Below are 18,696 nucleotides of genomic sequence, written 5' to 3'. Positions count from 1 at the left end.
ATTTAAAATGCAGTTGTGCTGCTTAATATTTTTGTGGAAACTGGGATTTTTTTTCTTTTTTGTTCACAATTCTTTGATGAATAGAAAGTTCAAAAGAACCGCATTCATTATAAATAGAACGCTTTTGTAATATTTATTAATTTCATAAATGTGTTTACTGTCTTTTTCAAACAATGTAATGTGCCTTTGCTAAATAAAAGTATATACTGTATATATATATGTATGTATGTATATATATGTATGATATATATATATATATATATATATATATATATATATATATATATATATATATATATGTATGATATATATATATGTATGTATGTATGTATGTATATATATATATATATATATATATAAATCTTTTTTTTTTGGATTAGCATTTAATGAAGCTGTAAATTCAGCTTTGCAAACACAGGAATAACTTTTATTTTAAAACATATTAAAACAAAAAACTGTATTTTTGATCAAATAAATGCAGCCTTGGTGAGATTAAGAGACTACTTTGAAAAACATTAAAAAACCTTAATGTTTCCAAACTTTTGACCGGTAGTGTATATAGCCATCTGAGTGAATTGCCATAAAGTCGCGATGAAACAGAAGTAGCGACAGATTTTTCTTTCTTATTGTAACATACAGTACATCTAAATGTAATGGATTATTAATGCAGGGCGGGACTTGCTTCTATGCATCAGTTGCTGATTGGATGTTAAGATGTGGGTGTGGCACTTAATAGTGGAGGCAGATAACTTGCAGGGCTGGGTTTAAGAGGCGTAATGCTGCGTTCACACCAAATGCGAATAGAGCATCAGGAGCGAGTGATTTTAAATGTTAAGTCAATGGAAAGGCGCGTTGACGCGCGTCTGGAGGTCTGGAGGTTCATTTGCGCAAATTGGACACGAATTGAGCGTCTTGCGCGATATGCATGTTATGCGCTAGTGGTGCTTTTTGTGTATTCACGCGTTTGAAGCGAATTTGCGTCTGACGCCAGAGTTGAAAAATCTGAACTTTGCCGTCAATTCGCACCGCGTTAACCAATCAGGAGCCTGCTTGCTGCTGTCACGTGGTAAAGTGACGTGATGAGAAACCCTGCATAATTTAAAAATACTACTATTGTGTCACAAAATGTAGTTTTAAGACTTTTTCAGGTGGGAATGTAGTTGTTTAAAGCTCAAATCTGTGGTTTATTTATAAAGAGCGCCTATTTTTAAAAAAAAATAATAATCTTGTGTTTTTGGAGTTGTGAGATCCAGGCGATCACCAGGCCTCAGCACTCATTAACCCCGGCGAGAGCAGCCTTTCCTCGGCCAGTCCTTCTGACGTTTGCCGCTGGCTCTGATGTCCTGTAGTGGTTCGTCTTGTGTGGATCTAACGGCCGATCTTTGGTGTCATGAATCTATAATTTGTTGTCTGTCAAATCGTTTTGACTGAGGGCAAAGAGAAGTTTCATAACTTTATTTTTTAAGAATATTTAAATACACATGCAGTGAAGATGTAGGAGTTGCCTGGACCACATTTGTGTGGCTATTAATGCTTAATATATATTTTTTATGAAAATGAAAAGAGGCAGAGTGGTGTTTTATGACATATTTCTCCTGGAGAGCCTTGAACCCACGTCTATTTTGCTTCAAACGCTCGATTTCTACGTGCGTCCAATTCGCAGCGGACGCACAAATGGATTCAAAAAAGTTCACGCGTCAAACTAGACGCGGTAGACATGATTTTGACGCTCTATTCACGTTTGGTGTGAACGCAGCATTAATGATCGTCCTGCTGCTTACGTCACCAAAGAGAAGTCGCTTCACCAGAAGGTCCAGTTTGACATTGAAAGTGTTAATTACGCTGACGGATCATTTTCGTCATAATTTGTGTCAACGACTATTTCACTGACAAAAACGAGACGATAACTATTAACTGAATAAAAAACAGTGACGAAAATCTACTGTCATTTTCAAAAACGAGACGAAAATATTAGGGAGGGACGATTAGGGATGAGATCCAGTCAGAACTGATGCCCTGAGTATTAAATGATCAAAGTTTGCTGTCAAAATTAAGACTGCATTCAAAAAATTTAACTTGAGCACAGATAAATTGTTCTCAATATAAACGCAGCAACAGAAAACGACAACGATCCAATCAATTCCCAATGGACAAAATCAATTCCCGCCCAAAATTTTGTCTTGTTCAAGAAGCCATTTCACTCAGATATCATCACAGTAGGTGGAAAAAAGACTATCGCAACTACCGTTTCATGCCAACGTCTGTTTCTGAAATATTAGTAACTATCAAGTCTATTCAAGTCTATTCAAACAAGCTTAACAATCAACAACAGGAGTTTACATACTGTAATGCCTCCAAGCTAGCATAATTAAACATGCTAAACAGGCTCTAACAGGTTCTCTCCCTCGTGCTCTCTCATTTTCCTGTTCAGAACTGCTACTTCGCAACTGCTCGGATATCAGTCAGGTCCAATCCACTGAGGTGGACACAAATTTACACGGTACTTATAAGCCTTGGGGGGTTGTCTGATTGAATTCTCTTCACCCGCGTCCAACTGCGATTAACTTATCCCCCTCCTCCTCCATCGGACGTCCTTCTACGCTGCCCCAGTGCATCTCTGTCAGCCAATCAATAAGCTATTATGGCTCCCAAACAGCAGGTGAAATTAACTTATAACAGTACCTGCAGACTCGGCACTCTGGTAATCCTGTTGGAAAGGGTCTAATGAGGGAGAGCAGGCCACAGCAAAGGCGCATTTCAATGACACGAACGCACACACCTGCAACAAAACCCGCAGCTGTGTTGGGAGAGCAAGGGCCGTCCTTGAGGACACCTGCACTGCGCTGTGGATAACTGGGGAGGAACTCCAAATATTATTACAGTTCCCACCGGTGTTTGCGCATATTTCTGCCGTTCAATTTACATAAGATCACTGCACTCGATTCCCCTTAAAACCATAGTTCCCACCAAGTATACAGTTATTGTTTATGCTTTAAAACGGTGGTTACACATGTTCATTTACGATTTGACAGAAGTAACAATAACTTTTATTCTAGCGGAAACTGTGGTGACCATGGCATTTTTTAAAGACACAAATAACTGTGTATGCTCTAAAAATGTGGTTGCAACTTTAAAATCTAGTAGAAACACTCAGGCTGAGTCATACTGACAGCATTAAATGGCATTTGAGCATTTATGCACCCTGACTCAACATTCAGGTTTGTTAGCTTTCTTTTCCAGGACTAAAGAAGTCACTTATAAATTTCAAATTTGAACTCTAAACGGAAAGAGGATTTTGTCAATGACAAAAAAAAACACAACCGAAAGTACCACGGTATTACCATTTGTGCACGTACCGTAGCAACACCATGTTTTTGCTCACAAAGTCTGCATTTATTTGATCAAAAATACAGTGAAAACAGTAATATTGTGAAATTATGTGAAATAGTGTTCTATTTGAATATATTTTTAAAAAGTTATGTATTCCTGTGATGGCAAAGCTGGATTCAGCTATTTTTGGGATATTTACCTTGGCTTTTCTATGTAATATGGTTTTTCCAACATCCAAAAATAACATGGTATTCTTCCAAGTGAAAATAATTCCGTCATGCCTAAAATAGCTTGAATGTAACTCTACACCCCTTTTTTATTTATTATACATGCAAAGACTTTATATATATGAAGACGGTGCACTCCGACTGATGAATGGGAGAAAGTGCAACGACCAATAAGGTGAATAAGCCCCGCCTTCTAAATTAAGGAGCCAATCGTTGATTAGTAAAGTCATTGCGTCACTGCAGCTGCCGTTAGAAGCTCCGGTTGCTATAGAAACAGGCAATGCTCTGAGACTGCGCATGCGGACTAGCTTTATTTTATCATTATTTTAATACCTTTTCTATGTAAAGCACTATTTCCATTTTGTATGAAATGTGCTATATAAATAAACTTGCCTTGCCTTAGAAACTAAATGTATGAGACAGTTGTTGTCAGATTTCATTGGTGATTTCAAATATGGCATTTGATCGTAAGCTTGGCGAACAGTTTTGGACAATTTGATGTTTCCTCATTCAGAGAGATGCAAGGCATGCCTGAGAGGCGTTTCAAAGATGGCCGCCGAGTGAAATGACTTGTCTTAAAGGGACTTTTACACGGATGAATGAGTATTCAAATTAGTTCCCGCCTCCACTCACTCACACAAGCTCAGAATACCTGATCCATTCGGTCAACTGTAGTAAGCGCTACATGATGGCAAGTGGAAATATTGGCTGAATTCAGCCATATATGTTTAAACAAGAAACTGATTCAGAAGAAGAAATGGAAAAGTGAATTATACAGGCTTGTATACAAGTCAATGCATCAGAATGGTAATACGTTTTATGTATCGCTCTCTACGTCGGATGGTTATTAATATGATTAGCCTTTTGCTTGACTACATTATCATGTACAGCTAATAATGTGTTGCTAATGTTACACAAACCATGTTCCCGTTCCCAATCTCAGACAGTGGCCTTGGTTCACCGCAGTTTTCAGGAGAAAATAATCAGTAATGGTGTTGACTGATGAATTTGCATATGGCACATCTTAAAGCATATTAAAAACACCACAAAGACATATATAAACAACATTAAAAACGTGATTTTCACCACAGGGGGTCTTTAATTTGTGTTTCTCTGTCTCATAGCCTGACACACTGACCCTCAAATCACTGCCGTCACCTGATCCACATTCACTGCTCAAATTAAATCAGTCCAGTCACCCCAGGCAGATCCAGAGAAACCTTCCCCAAAAACCCTTTTCAAAGGTTTCTTTCAGACAGCTCTCTCTCGTCTTTATCCCCCTTCCATTCAATCATTTCATCCACGTTCTTTGTGTCTTTTCTTTATGGTCGCGCGGTGTGGGGTTACGCAGGAATGTTACAGTTTCACAGCCACACCCAGCTCAGAGGGAACGACGGCAGGCGGACAAAAGAGGCCGCTGTGAGTGTTTGTGACATTTTCAGACGGCTCGTCTAGCTGCTACAGCTGTTTTGACAGCGATATGACAATTTCATCTCTTTCCTCCGACACCGCAGCGAGAAACCTTTTCAAACCGAGCCAATATGGAGTCGGAAAACATAAGAAGACTGCATCGGTGAACCTGTAATTCAGCATTTCTGAGATGTAGCAACCTATGCAAACACCATTAATCCACTTAAGCTCTAGTCAAAAAGTATGCAGCCTGTGACATCTAACATAGTGCTAATTGGGAATGGGTTTCAGTTGCTGCCACTTCATTCAGAGGTTCATCAGTTAGTTATAGAAAGTTAGATCTGTTTTGACTACAGTCACTTTTATCTGATTTGTGACTGAAACAGTTCCAAGGTCAGAGTCACGCCATGTCGTAATGTCCTTTCCAGAAGGATTAGCGCCATAGCTGTCGTGTCTCAAAGAGTGGCAAGCTAAGCCAAACGCCAGATCTCTATCTGGGGCAGGGGGTTCAAGCTGACCTCGCCATTCAAACTATTACAGCTACGTGTGTGACAGGAGTGTGTCTGTCCCTGTCCATTCGTTTGTTTACTCTCGGTTTCTCTCTCTCACTCTTTCTGTGGCTTACAGACACTACAAAAGATCTGATTCACAGTCCAGAGTACAGTGACAATTGTTCAGAATGTATGAATTTTCTAAACAAAATTGCTGCTTCATACTCTTTTCATCAGTCCAAAATCAGTCCAGTGCAGTGTGTGTTTGTGTATTTGTTTATACACACACATATATATCATAAATCAAATACACATATTTATTTATTTTTAATATGCAATATTAATGCAAAAATAGATATTAGAACTTGGATGTATTTTTTTTATAGTTTTAATTCAAAACTGTAATGAAAATGGAACTATAAATAAATATATTAATTCACAAAATGTGAAATTTAAAATGGCACAATTATATATATATATATATATATATATATATATATATATATATATATATATATATATATATATATATATATATATATATATATATATATATATATATATATATATATATATATATATATATATATATATATATATATATATATATATATATATTTATTTTTTTTTTATTTTTTTTATTTTTTTTTTGCATTAATATTGCATATTGAAAATAAATAATATATAAATAAATATGCATATTTGATTGTTTATTTCCATGTAATTATTTCATCACATATCCAGTTTATTTATCACTGTTCAAATTTCCAAATAGTGCATTTCAAAATATATATTTGTATAGTATGCAAAACAAAACAAAAAAATAGCCATAGCTAGTGGCAAGTGGTTGTTGTTGTTGTTGTTGTTTTTGAATGCACTAATGCTTTTCCTAAACTATTATAACCTAGACCATCTAGACCAACAGGCAACCAATTTTTAACAATCATAAAAATTTGCTGTACAACAGCAAATGAGGGCAGATGGGATGCATGAAAATAATATGTCCTCGGAAAATATCAAGTTACGCTCGAGTTGCATCACTTATTCCTGAACTTTCCAGCAGGAAGTAACGAGCAGTGGAGTTTCCGATAAAAAAACATGACATTTATAAGACATGAGCCCAGATTTTCGAAAACCGAAGAAATTGTTGCCTCAAATCTCTGATATTTCTCATTTTCCCAACTTGCTAATCCTTTCTGGACTCTACCAGTTGATTGAAAGGCTTCAAGCGACGGCTTAACCTTGCTTTAATAAGCGCTTAAGTTTAGCAGAGCAGGACAGCATCATAAAGATGTTTTTAAAAAATAAACACAAAAAGCAGAGCGAGTGTGAGAGAGAGAGAAACACTTTCCTCTCAATCCCAAAGGCCACAGGAGACTCAAATCAAAAGTGGGGGATTAGAGACAGCAGCGGGACTAATACTTCGGCCCTCCGTTCGAGGGGGGAAGATTAGCCTCTGAGACACACTTCCTATCTGGGCCTCCGACCGAGAGGGACTGTACAATCAGCCGTGTTTATCGCAAATGGAGTTCAGCCAAGAGGAAATCACTCTGAATCACATGGCTCGTATCTACAGGCTCTTGCCACAGGACGACCAAATAGTTTCGGCTACGCTGTGTTTATCAGGACAAGTGCACGGGTCCCAGGTGGAGCCGACAGCGAGACGACACAAGTCCCTGGTATTAGATGTGTGAGAACAAACTGAAGCGCTGAAGGACAGAACTCGAAAATGAACCCTTATATAAACATCCCAGAACAACTTAACAGAAATTAAATGCCTGATTTTAGCCATAACAATTTTATAAATTAGGGTGTGCGCTCCAGGGAATGATTTGCGCTAAGCCACCTGGTTCCAGAGGGATTTGCCTTGTATTTGTGGACCGTTGTCCATAAAATGACCTCAGGAGATATCCAGCCAAGCTCGCACAAGTTATCTCCACCTGTCTGAGGATGCGGCGCAATTCCTGGGATCAAAGCGAGTCTGAAATGCTTGGTCATGGTGAGGGCCTCTAATTACCACCGGCGAGTACATCTACCTACCTATCCTCCATTTTGAGCAAAGCCCAGATGCCCAAAGAAGATCAACATCCACCATCTGTTCAAACTACGCATTTTTCGACCCTCAAACAGCTCTTTTATAGCTCCAACTCGTTCGGTTTCTTTATTGGTGGGGAAATCTTTATTGTTGCTCCAGCCATATCTATGCAAATGAGATAGGATTCACAATAGCTTTAGGCAAACCGAGAGTTTTAACAATCATAAAATCAGAAAAGCCTGTATGCAAAGCATAGGTACGTACTTCCAATGCAGTCAACTTGTAAATTAAACAAATGCGGCATAACACCCAACTGTAAGTAAAACAAGGATTAAGACATATCGTTACCGGAACTAGTGACCAAAGTGAGTTATTTCTTCACCCAAGACACTGAAAGACGGACAGGCCCCATCAAATAACGACGCAGGTGTCTGGGGTCTCTCACCCCGACTGTCCGAGCCTGTTACCCTCACATGGCAATTCATCCTGAAGTTGTCATCCATCCATCCAGCTCTCTTCACCACTCATCACTGCGGTGAACTTTCCGACCCTACTTCCATTCGACCATCTCCCCTCGCCCACGAGCTTTGCAATGGGAGATCTTTGTCTTGGACAAAGGCAGAACAAAGCCCTAAAACTCCTCGACACCGTTACTTTATCTTCTCAAGCCACCGTCCGTTGGGTTCCTTGACAATTCTGCAGCCTCCTTATGCCAGGTTCAGACTACACAATATTGTTGTCTGTTACGACAATGTCACATTATGTGATTTCGACCGGACAACAAACATGTCATTGAGAAGGCGGAACAAGCGACTGACTTCTGGAAACAAGAACGTAAACAAACAGGCTACTGAAGCGGCGTGTTAGCATAATGCTAATTCCAGTACTCAGGGTCGCTGAAGCGCTTCTGCTTTCGTTCCCCCGCATTTATCTTTTTTTCACTCCGTCATGGTAGTCACTCGAGGAAACTTTGTTAAGGCAGGAGTATTGTTGCCATCGCTCCACGAATCTTTCCTCCATTGCATAATTCCACCTAGCAATACCAATCTACCATTTCTCTTTTGTTTCACCATGTTTGAAAGCTTCTGTTCTCCTATTGGTCAACTCGATAGATGTGACGGAACTTATAGTGGGCGACCACTGTTTAATTTTTGCGGTCCTCCACGACAACACACCATACTACCGTTGTTGTTTACGGATCACCACGTCAAATGGGTCGAGGCAAAATCGGGCTGATGTTGTGTATTATGGACCCGACATTAGTGAGGATTTTCTAAACTTACTGGGCACTTATCTTCTGTCCCAAACAGGGATACTACTTAAAAAAATTAAAAATAAAATTAGGGATGCACAATATTACAATTATGTTCAATTCCGATAAACTGATAATTATTTCCAAGTTATGGTCAATAATATTAAAATTATTATTATTATTACTATACCAAACATTTTTTACATTACATAAAAAACTAACAAATAAATGGCCAATATTAAAAATCTAAAATATTTAGATTTAAATTAAATGTTTTTAATTTACCATTTTGTTTGACTATTAAAATAAATAGTTTAATGTTATATTGAAATAGTAATAATACTAATAAATAGTAAAATAATGAATACTTTATTCTTTGTTTATGTTTAATATTTCAATTGACTAATTGTGTCTAAATGAATAAAGAATGAGCACTAAAACTCGAAAAGAAATACAATACGATTATCAAACATGAAAACAATATTCTTTCATTCTAAGATTTGCTAAAGATTACACTTAACAGAAATGAGCATGCATATCTAAATACACAATATTAACAGATACCAATACATAATTTTGTTTTATTTTAAATTTTAAATGTGCGCCCCTAGCCATAATCCCAACCAAACCGCAGTACCACGCATCTCTGACTTTTTATGCCACTAGAATGAGATGTTGGAATCACATGACTGAATATGCATGGCAGATGTTGCATGGCTTGGGGGCCTGAGGTTGAAGCAATTATCCATATTAATGCTAATCAGGTTGAGTACAAAACAAGAGCTAGTGTGGATCTCCAGAGAGATGAGAGCACGATAACATGGGAAAAACCAGGAAGAACCTGCACTTATCTTCTCTGGTCTCTTTTTTATTTCCGTCCATCCCCCAAGGGCTGTCAGTAACTCCCCTCAGCGCTGTAATTAAACATCGCAGATTAGTTTTCCTTGTAATTTCTGGGCATCTGCAAATAGTCCCCGTGATGCTTAAGGAGAAACACACCCACTAGCCAATTAAAGAGAGCCGGTTTGCTACGATTACCCGTACTGACAACTCAAAAGCAGATGTGAGGGACGCCGTCTTCCTACTTCTCTTGGATTGGGAATACACGTCAAACATGGTTCATTTTCAGCAGGAAACACTATGCCGTTCTACCGTTTTCAGGGAAATAGGCCGCTGCTTAGCTTACTGCCGCGTCTGAGAAACAAAATCTGCCGCCTACGTGCCTCTAGCTGCTCCCATCCCAAAAAAACACAATTAAATTAATTTCTGAAATGTCAGCTGAGGTATGAAGAGGGCTGAAAGGATAAAGAATCCCAAAAAGAGGATTCTCCAGGGACCCAAACCCTTGTCCTCTACAGCTACAACGTGGCTCGCTCTTATAAAACTTAATGAAACACAAATATTCTCAGAGCAAACAGTGGAAAGCACATTGGCTCTTGAGAGGGGGAAAGGACAAGGAAGTGAATTCTGCACAGCTATGATGGATCTATAATGGAAACGGGTTGGTTTGAATATCAAAGGCGGCGGGAGCACACAGATGTAGCGGAGGGGAACGTCCTGTGAGGGAATAATGAGGGGTGTCACCCAACCTTTCAGAGGACGAACGCCAACCGTCCCCCCAAGTTTCCTCCATTTATCCTCCTTAGCGCAAGATATGAACCTCCTAAAACTTTTTAGGACTTTACTGAAAATAATAATACAGAACGTAGGGGAAATGAAGCGAAGAATAAGCAAGAATGGGATAAAGGATGGGCCGCAAACTAGTTTTGAACTCACAATGCTCACATGAATCGTTTTAGAGCATATGTGGCTAACCGAGTCATCAACATTTTAAATACAGCTTTGTAGAACTGTTTAACCAGATTTTTTTTTTTTTTTAAATCAATTATCAAATGCTCAAGAAAAGCAGTTCTTATAGAGATCTGGATTTTTTTATTAAATACCAGAATGGAAGGATTTAATGATTAATGATTTCACGGATTAACAAGAGACCAATTCTCTCTAAGACCAGGACTAGAGAGCGCTTTAGACTGCTCCACACATCCTGACGGGGTTATCGGGGTCTGGCGTACTGATCCACATTCCCGCCGCAGCACAAGAACTGGAAGAGTACGCTATAATTAGAGGCTTTCCACATGCTGCAGTTGTTTAGCGTGCTAATAAAAGACAAAGCTGACTTCGCAAAGAGCACTACAGGTAAAAAGTGAGAGGTTTGGGAAAATATTAGCTCTTTTGACACATGGGGCCAGACTCACTAAACAGGGTAAATTGGCGTGAGAGCGCAATTCCCAAAAAACGCAGTTAGGAGTGGAAAGTTCTGTGTGTAATCAACTGATGACGCACAAAAGAAAGAACACAGACACAGCCGGATCATTTCCATAATGACCAACATAATTTACCAGTTAGCGTCTGTTTTTTTGGTCGGTAAATAATCGCGCAAATGGCAGTAAATTGACTCGCGCAAACCTTAGTAAATCACCTTGTGTGATTCATTTAAATCCTCTCCTTCCACAAATGTTGCGTCTGAAAGGGAAACTCTCTACAAATGTATATGCAATAAGTTCAGCCGCAAAAATAAACCTGTCCACGCCTTTTCAGCGCTAATCTTTCACTGCGTGAAAAAGAGGATTTGCACTGGCGCTAGCTGTTAGCAAATCTGGCCCTTACACTGCAAAACTGTCTTTTTCGACTTATCTTCCAGGTAAAATATTTTTAAAAAAAATGGCTACAAGGTACACTACCATTCAAAAGTTTGGGATCAGTAAGGTTTTGTAATGTTTTTGAAAGAAGTCTCCTATGCTCACCAAGGCTAAATTATTTACTCAAAAATACAGTAAAACTATAATATTATGTTATATTATTACTATTTAAAATTACTATTTTCTATTTTAATATGTTGTATAATGTAATTTATTCCTTTGATGCAAAACATTTTAGCAGCCAAATTTTTGTATTATTATTATCAATGTTTAAAACCATTGTGCTGCTTAAAGGGATAGTTCACCCAAAAATGAATATTATCCCATGATTTACTCACCCTTAAGTCATCCTAGGTGTATATGACATTGAGTTATATCGGTCGGCCTAAACTTTACTTCATAAATATGGATATTTTTCTTACACAAACGCATCGATTCACTTCAGAAGGCCTTTATTAACCTCCCGGAGCCGCGTGGAGCAGTTATTTGACGGACAGATGCATTTTTATGGACTTCAAAAACAGAGCATCAGTCACTTCCATTATAAAGCTTGGATTAGCCAGGACTTTTGTAATATAACTACGATTTTATTCGTCTGAAAGAAGAATGTCATATACACCTAGGATGACTTGAGGGTGAGTAAATCATGGGCTAATTTAAATTTTTGGGTGAACTATCCCTTCAATATCTTTGTGGAAACCATGATTCTTTGATGAATAGAAAGTAATCTATGGTAACATTATAAATGTCTTTATATTTAATGGAAACATTTTTGAGTGCTGCTTGTTAATCCCAGAAAGCGCTCTTCGGTTGGGTTTCAAACTTGTATTTATATAATCGATCCAAGGCACTTCTTCCGGTTCAAGAAAGTTAAAAAGCCAAGCCTTTACTGCCACTTTTGGTCAATTTAATGCATCCTTGCTGAATAAAAGAAAGAAATTCTTTCAAAAAATCATACTGAACGGTAGTGTACCTTTAGGTTGTGTCCACGCTTATTTAAAAACGGCAGCAGCGTGACAAGGCGCTGAGCATCACTGAGCAACGTTTTTCTGGTCGCCAAGAGCTAAAAAGTGTTTAACTTTGGGTGTCACTTTCTACTCAGCCATCCAATCACAGTGGAGGAGGGGCTGGACAAACACCCCACCGACCAACCGTCACATTCTGAGACAACAGACGACCGCAACCATGGAACAAAATCATTGAAAACAAGAGCCAGACGAAATACTTTACATTGTGTATTTATATTTTATAAAAAAAAGCTATTTGCGAAATCAGATACTAGGAACACTTCCATGGAAATTCAGCAGCAAGGCGTTTTCAGAATGTAGTAAAAAATGATTAGGGTTATATGATTTTTGCAGCACATAGAGCCATAACTAATCCAACCTGTTTCATACAGTAAGTAGTCATAACAGTAAAGTGACACATTACCGCCCATCAATCTCTCATTGTCATTTATGCGGGTCCTAAAACTCCCTTTTCTTTGATCGCCATTTTTACAGCTGTTTTAAGAGTGCATGAAAACCTCCAACAGACACGTCTGTCATCCTTAAAAACGCAGCCTGATACTACGCATTACGCAACGTGTGGCCCGGAGCCATCGGGGTGAACAGTGAGCTCTTATGGATAAAGCCAGCCCCATCTTACATTCCTCGCTCTCATTCTTTGTTCCTCTGCAAGTCATTATACTCTAACAAAGCGTGACACATGAAGCATTATAAGCCTCCAAGTTTCATATTGAAAAGAAAACATGGAAACAAAAGGGGCAAAATCCAACTTCAGGGACGTGCACAGGGCACACAGAGCAGAGCGGATGCCCGGATTGACCCATTTTACCTCGGCGCGGCGCACAGAGCCTCCACTGTACACGAAGTTAATAATAAACCCACAACAGATCTGTGCTAAGCGTCGTTGCCTGGCCAAACATGGCTTGTTGAAAGTTGGATTAGATTTATGGTCCGCCGGGTGTTGGGCGATCGTAAAAGCGGGATTATTAAAATAACTTTAGAAAAAGGAAAGATTGTGTACACAGTGTTCAAACTGGATTCTTGTAAAAGCGGGCTAGGCAGAACAAATACATTTTGAGGTCTTAACTTCCTTTTCGGCGGTTTTCTTGGCAATAGCACGACTGACATTCCTGGTGTCAGTCTGAATAAGTAGGTGAGCGTTGATATCTGAGAAGTGATAGATTTCTCTTCGCCTCTGACACATCGAACGTCTAGTTTTGGACGGAAAAAGAGAGTTTAGGTAGGAATTCTACAACCTTCCTGTCGTAGGTTTCCATCATGGTTGCCTGAACGGGGTAATTACATGCATGGCGGCGGGACGGGGGGGAGGAGGGAGCGGACAGGCACTGAGGGTTTTGAGCTTTGCCACTGTGTCATTATGGTCCTGTTTGAACCTTATTCAGAATAAGCAGCCCGAAGGCTGCGGCCAAACAGCCCGAGCTTTTCCTCATGTCGGGCCAAGTCGTCCGCCCGCCCGCCAAGCTTCTTGTTTTCGTACTTACAAAAAAAAGAAGGCCTCCAGAACAAATAGTGTACAGTATATCACCCTCTGTTTGATATACCGCATGATATTTTCTCACTTTTTAGTCTCCAAGCTCACATCATTTTCCCTTCCAACTTCCACATACACAAATTTATGTTTCTGTTTGACTGACATTGGCCTACAGAAGCTAAAACAAGCTTTGCAATTGGTACCCTTATGAAAATGTACTATTAATGAATAACTATTTTATACAATTATAAATTACTATTTTATTTATATATATCTAGTAAGTTTGTGTGTTTACATTGTAATTTACATTTTGAATTTGGTTAATTATGTAAAAATTAAATATATTAATATATATATTAGGGCTGTCAAAAGATTAATCGCGATTAATCGCATCCAAAATAAAAGTTTGTGTTTACATAATATATGTGTGTGTACTCTGTTAATTATTATTTATATATACACACACAAGCATGTCTATATTTAAGAAAAAAATATTATTTTTCTATATAAAACATTTATATTTATATATATTATAGATTATATAAATGTATATACAGTATATACATGCAAATTTTTCTTAAATATATACATGAATGTGTGTGTATTTATATATAAATAATAATTAACAGAGTACACACACATATATTATGTAAACACAAACTTTTATTTTGGATGCGATTAATCGCGATTCATTTTTTGACAGCCCTAACATGTATATATACACTTATTGATACTATATATAGTACATTTCCATAAGGGTAAGATCTTGAGTGAGTAAGACATGCCATTGGTACACACTACACGACGACTCACCCCCCTCCAGCTCCACCGCTGACTCGATTAGATTACAACAAGAGGCTTGGTGACAGCTCCTAGGCATACTTGAAAAGCGGTTGATATCTGAGATCAGTCCTTTCAAGCTTAAAGAGAGACGGTATGTAATGCGTATCACGTCCAAGGCCAAGGAGAATCGCTGAAAACCACAAGTTTTAAGTAATAAACTCTGCTTTGAGCCTGTACACAAAAACCTTTTTGTGAATCCTTTTTAAAAAGGACAAAAATTGACCCGGTTGATGCACAACTCATTGAAATTGAAAAGCTACAAATGCCATTTGGACACAACACACCCCGATATAGATGAAACCGCTATCTTGTGATCTCTACTGTAAATATCATAAACTACTGTGAGTTAATGTATGTTTTTTTATAGCTCACGACCACCTACTGCGACCTATTCTGTTCTCTTCAGGCCGTCTGGCCCGTTTCCTCCGTCAGGATTACCATGCAGGTCCAGTGGCACAGTCACATCCTGCCCATCTCCAGCGAGATTATCCGACCCACTGAGTCCATTGAGACTCGGAGACCCAGGAGGAAACTGGAAACGCTTTCTATTCAGCTGAAGGGGCTACAGGCTCTCTTAGATTCAGATTGAGGTCAGGACAGTCACAAACACAAAGCCAAATTAAGACTGGACTGCTTTCAAACCACTCCTGGAAGACGATACGACTTCTATAGAAGGGAACTGCTACAAACACATCTGAAATCTTAATATCATCATATACTATAAATACGTAGACGCCCATAAGCCGCAGTGTGATAAGAAACCAGCCAAGCACTTACTAGCTACTTCCAGTGAGGCGTTGTGGCTAACCGCTTCTCCCAGGTAGTTGCGGGCCACACAAACATAGGAGCCTTCGTCAGGTTTGCTGCGGCGGCCGTGTACGATACGCAGAAAGAAGAGAGAACCGCTCGGCAGGAGCATACGGTGGGATCGAGGGTTGTCCCGGTCCGTTTCCACACGCTCCCCATCCTTGTACCACTCCACGGTCGGGGTGGGGCGCCCTTCAGCCTTGCAGTTTAGGGTGGCGGGCTCACCTTTGGATACGATCAGATCGGAGGGGTGTTCCACAATGCGGGGTGCGGAGTCTTCCTGACGCAGACGGGATCCTGACAACAAAGAGAGACAAAGTTTGATTAACTACGATTTTGAAAAATTATATATAGAAAAAATTATATTTTAACATTTAATAATATATTAAAATATATTTAATAATGTATTAAACAAAAATTATATTTTAATTTTCTATTTAAAGTTTTTTAAATAAAATATTAGGAGGAAAATAATATATAATATATGTATTAAATATGTTAAACATTTAAACTTATTTAAAATAAAGTACATTTTTAGTATTACAAAATATTCTATAATATATAATTTAATTGTATAATATAATATATTTCATATTAAATATATTTCATATGATATATACATTTTAACTGACAACAAAGAGAGACAAAGTTTGATTAAATAAGATTTTGAGAAATCATATTAAGATTTTTTTTTTATTTTAACATTTAATAATATATAAAAATATATTTAATAATGTATTAAACAAAAATAATATTAGAATTTTCAATTTTTTTTAATATTAGGAGGAAAATCATATTTTAATATATATATATATATATATATATATATATATATATATATATATATATATATATATATATATATATATATATATATATATATATAGATATATATATATTTTTTTTATTTTATTTTTATTTTTTTAAATATGTAAAACATTTAAACATTTATATTACATAATTATGATATTATATATAATGTATATTATTTAATATAAAGTACATTTTTAGCATTACAAAATATTCTATAATATATAATTTAATTGTATAATACAATATATTTAATATTAAATATATTTCATATGATACATACATTCATATGATACATACATACAAAACAAATTTAATTAAGTTTTTAATATAATATATAATTTAATTGTATAATCTAATATATTTAATATGAAATAAATAAATACATGTTTAAATATGTTTCAGAGGATGATTCTCAATGGACAGCTTCCTCGAGTTTCAAATGCTTGCTCAATGATGCTGTTCTGATGCATGAGCACAATCAATGTTAGAGTAATATTAAGAACGATCAATTTTCCAATGGACTTCAGGTCAGATGAGATTCTGTTTTGTCTCCTAATGCAAATTCAATACAAATAAAGTGCACCGCTGACTAGATCCAGATGGATGTATCCCGATATTTTCAAGCCTAAACGTGATGACTTTTGGCTACAGGAGACACTGGCTGAACTCGGCACATGATGTCATGGGGATGCATTACAGCACACAATGCTGGCTTCTCTTTTCATGTTTATTTAAAGGAATAGTTCACCCCAAAATGAATTTTCATTCATCATATTGCTCACCCTTACCATTATGATCTATCACTTTTTTCCATACAATGAAAGCGAATGTTGATCAATGCTTTTTGAACTCCAAAAATGACAAAAAGCATCACAGATTCCTTTGAATCCACACTATAGAAGAACATATATGCACATATTCAAAACGTATAAATGAGCTTCTCTTTAAATGTTGAGAAGTTGGTCACCATTCACTTCCATTGTATGGAAAAGAGCAGCACGAACGTCTCTTTCAAAGAAGAAAGGGAAAAAAACAATGGTTTGAAACAACATAAGAGTGAATAAATGGCTAAATGATCCATTCCTTGAAATGTTCTGTGTAATTCCTGAAGCAGGTGTTGGCAACTTCCTACGAACATACTGGTGTGGTTTAGACTAACACAAAAGCTCTGGGAGGGAACAAACCCCTTCATTAAAGAAATCTCTCTGTTCTTTGGACTGCGGCAGACCTGTGCTTAAAACCAAGCCACTGTCATTTCGGTGGTGCGCCACTTCCCTGATCAAAGACGAGAAATGAGAGGGCTGTAAAGTTAGGGATGAGGGGGTGTTTGGAGGAAAAGGGAGATAAGAGGCATTCTAGAGAGACACACACATCAGACAGCTCCGTGGATGTCTGGGTTTGTGTGTGTGTGTGTGTGTGTGTGTGTGTGTGTGTGTGTGTGTGTGCGTTTGAAGGGTGGAAGTGTAAAGGAAGCAGAGTCACTGAGTAGGGAAATACAAAAGTAGCTAAAATTGGAGACAGCCAATCTGCCTTTTTGGGCTTAAGTCGTTCGCTTGTGTTCAGAGACCAGTGAACTGCACCCGCAAGACCTGGTTTATATGCAAATGAGGCTTGCATCTTTAATGCCTAACGGGTACAATATAGTGTGCGCGCATCTCAACACTGCCCTTTGGAGTCCGTTCAGCCCCAATTAAAAAGAGGTAGGATTAATTGGCAGTGCAGGGTCAAAATACATGCATCCAACCCCCCGGCTTTTCCCTCTCATCATCCCATCCCCCGTTCCTTACATCCAACGATCCCTCCCTCCGGTTCTTCTGCGGAGGGAGAGCTCTGAAAGACAGCGTCTACGAGCATTAAATCATCTCCAACATCAGCGAGAGTTTGCGCGAGGTAATGCATTCATTGATTTGCATGTTGCGGAGCAGAACTGTTGGCTCTCATGTTTACAGTATGTGTAAATATGTAATGGGAAAATAATGAGCTGTGCTTTCTGATGCATACAAACACACTGAGGGCTCGCAGGTGACACACTACCAGTTTTCTGCAAAAGACACAGAGTGAAGGCAAAGCAGTTATTGTTTGCATAGCTATGCAGCAAGTGTGTTTTTATGTACAGAAATGAGCTGATATTGTTTATACAATATGATTATTAGCAGTATTAAAGCATTAAAGTAATTGCTTTAAAGTAAATTCAAGAATTACTTAATTAGATTACTTTTTCCAAGTACTGATTAAGTAACGCATTACTTTAAAATTTACAACAAAATAAGTAACTTTTTCAAATAAGTAA

General features: G+C 37.8%; 1 protein-coding gene across 1 annotated transcript in view; it reads right to left on the bottom strand.

Moving 5' to 3' along the window:
• robo1 (roundabout, axon guidance receptor, homolog 1) overlaps nt 1-18,696 on the bottom strand; it is a gene marked incomplete at its 5' end in the record, with an annotated part of 366,802 nt that overhangs the window by 177,152 nt on the left and 170,954 nt on the right. Inside the window, one exon of the mRNA XM_079823622.1 lies at nt 15,564-15,890. Coding sequence (XP_079679748.1) covers nt 15,564-15,890 — 327 coding nt within the window. The remainder of the gene's footprint in view (nt 1-15,563; nt 15,891-18,696) is intronic.

The sequence above is a fragment of the Gobio gobio genome (assembly GCF_949357685.1).
Source record: "Gobio gobio genome assembly, chromosome: 8".
Lineage (NCBI taxonomy): Eukaryota > Metazoa > Chordata > Actinopteri > Cypriniformes > Gobionidae > Gobio > Gobio gobio.
This window is presented reverse-complemented; position numbering and strand designations above follow the sequence as displayed.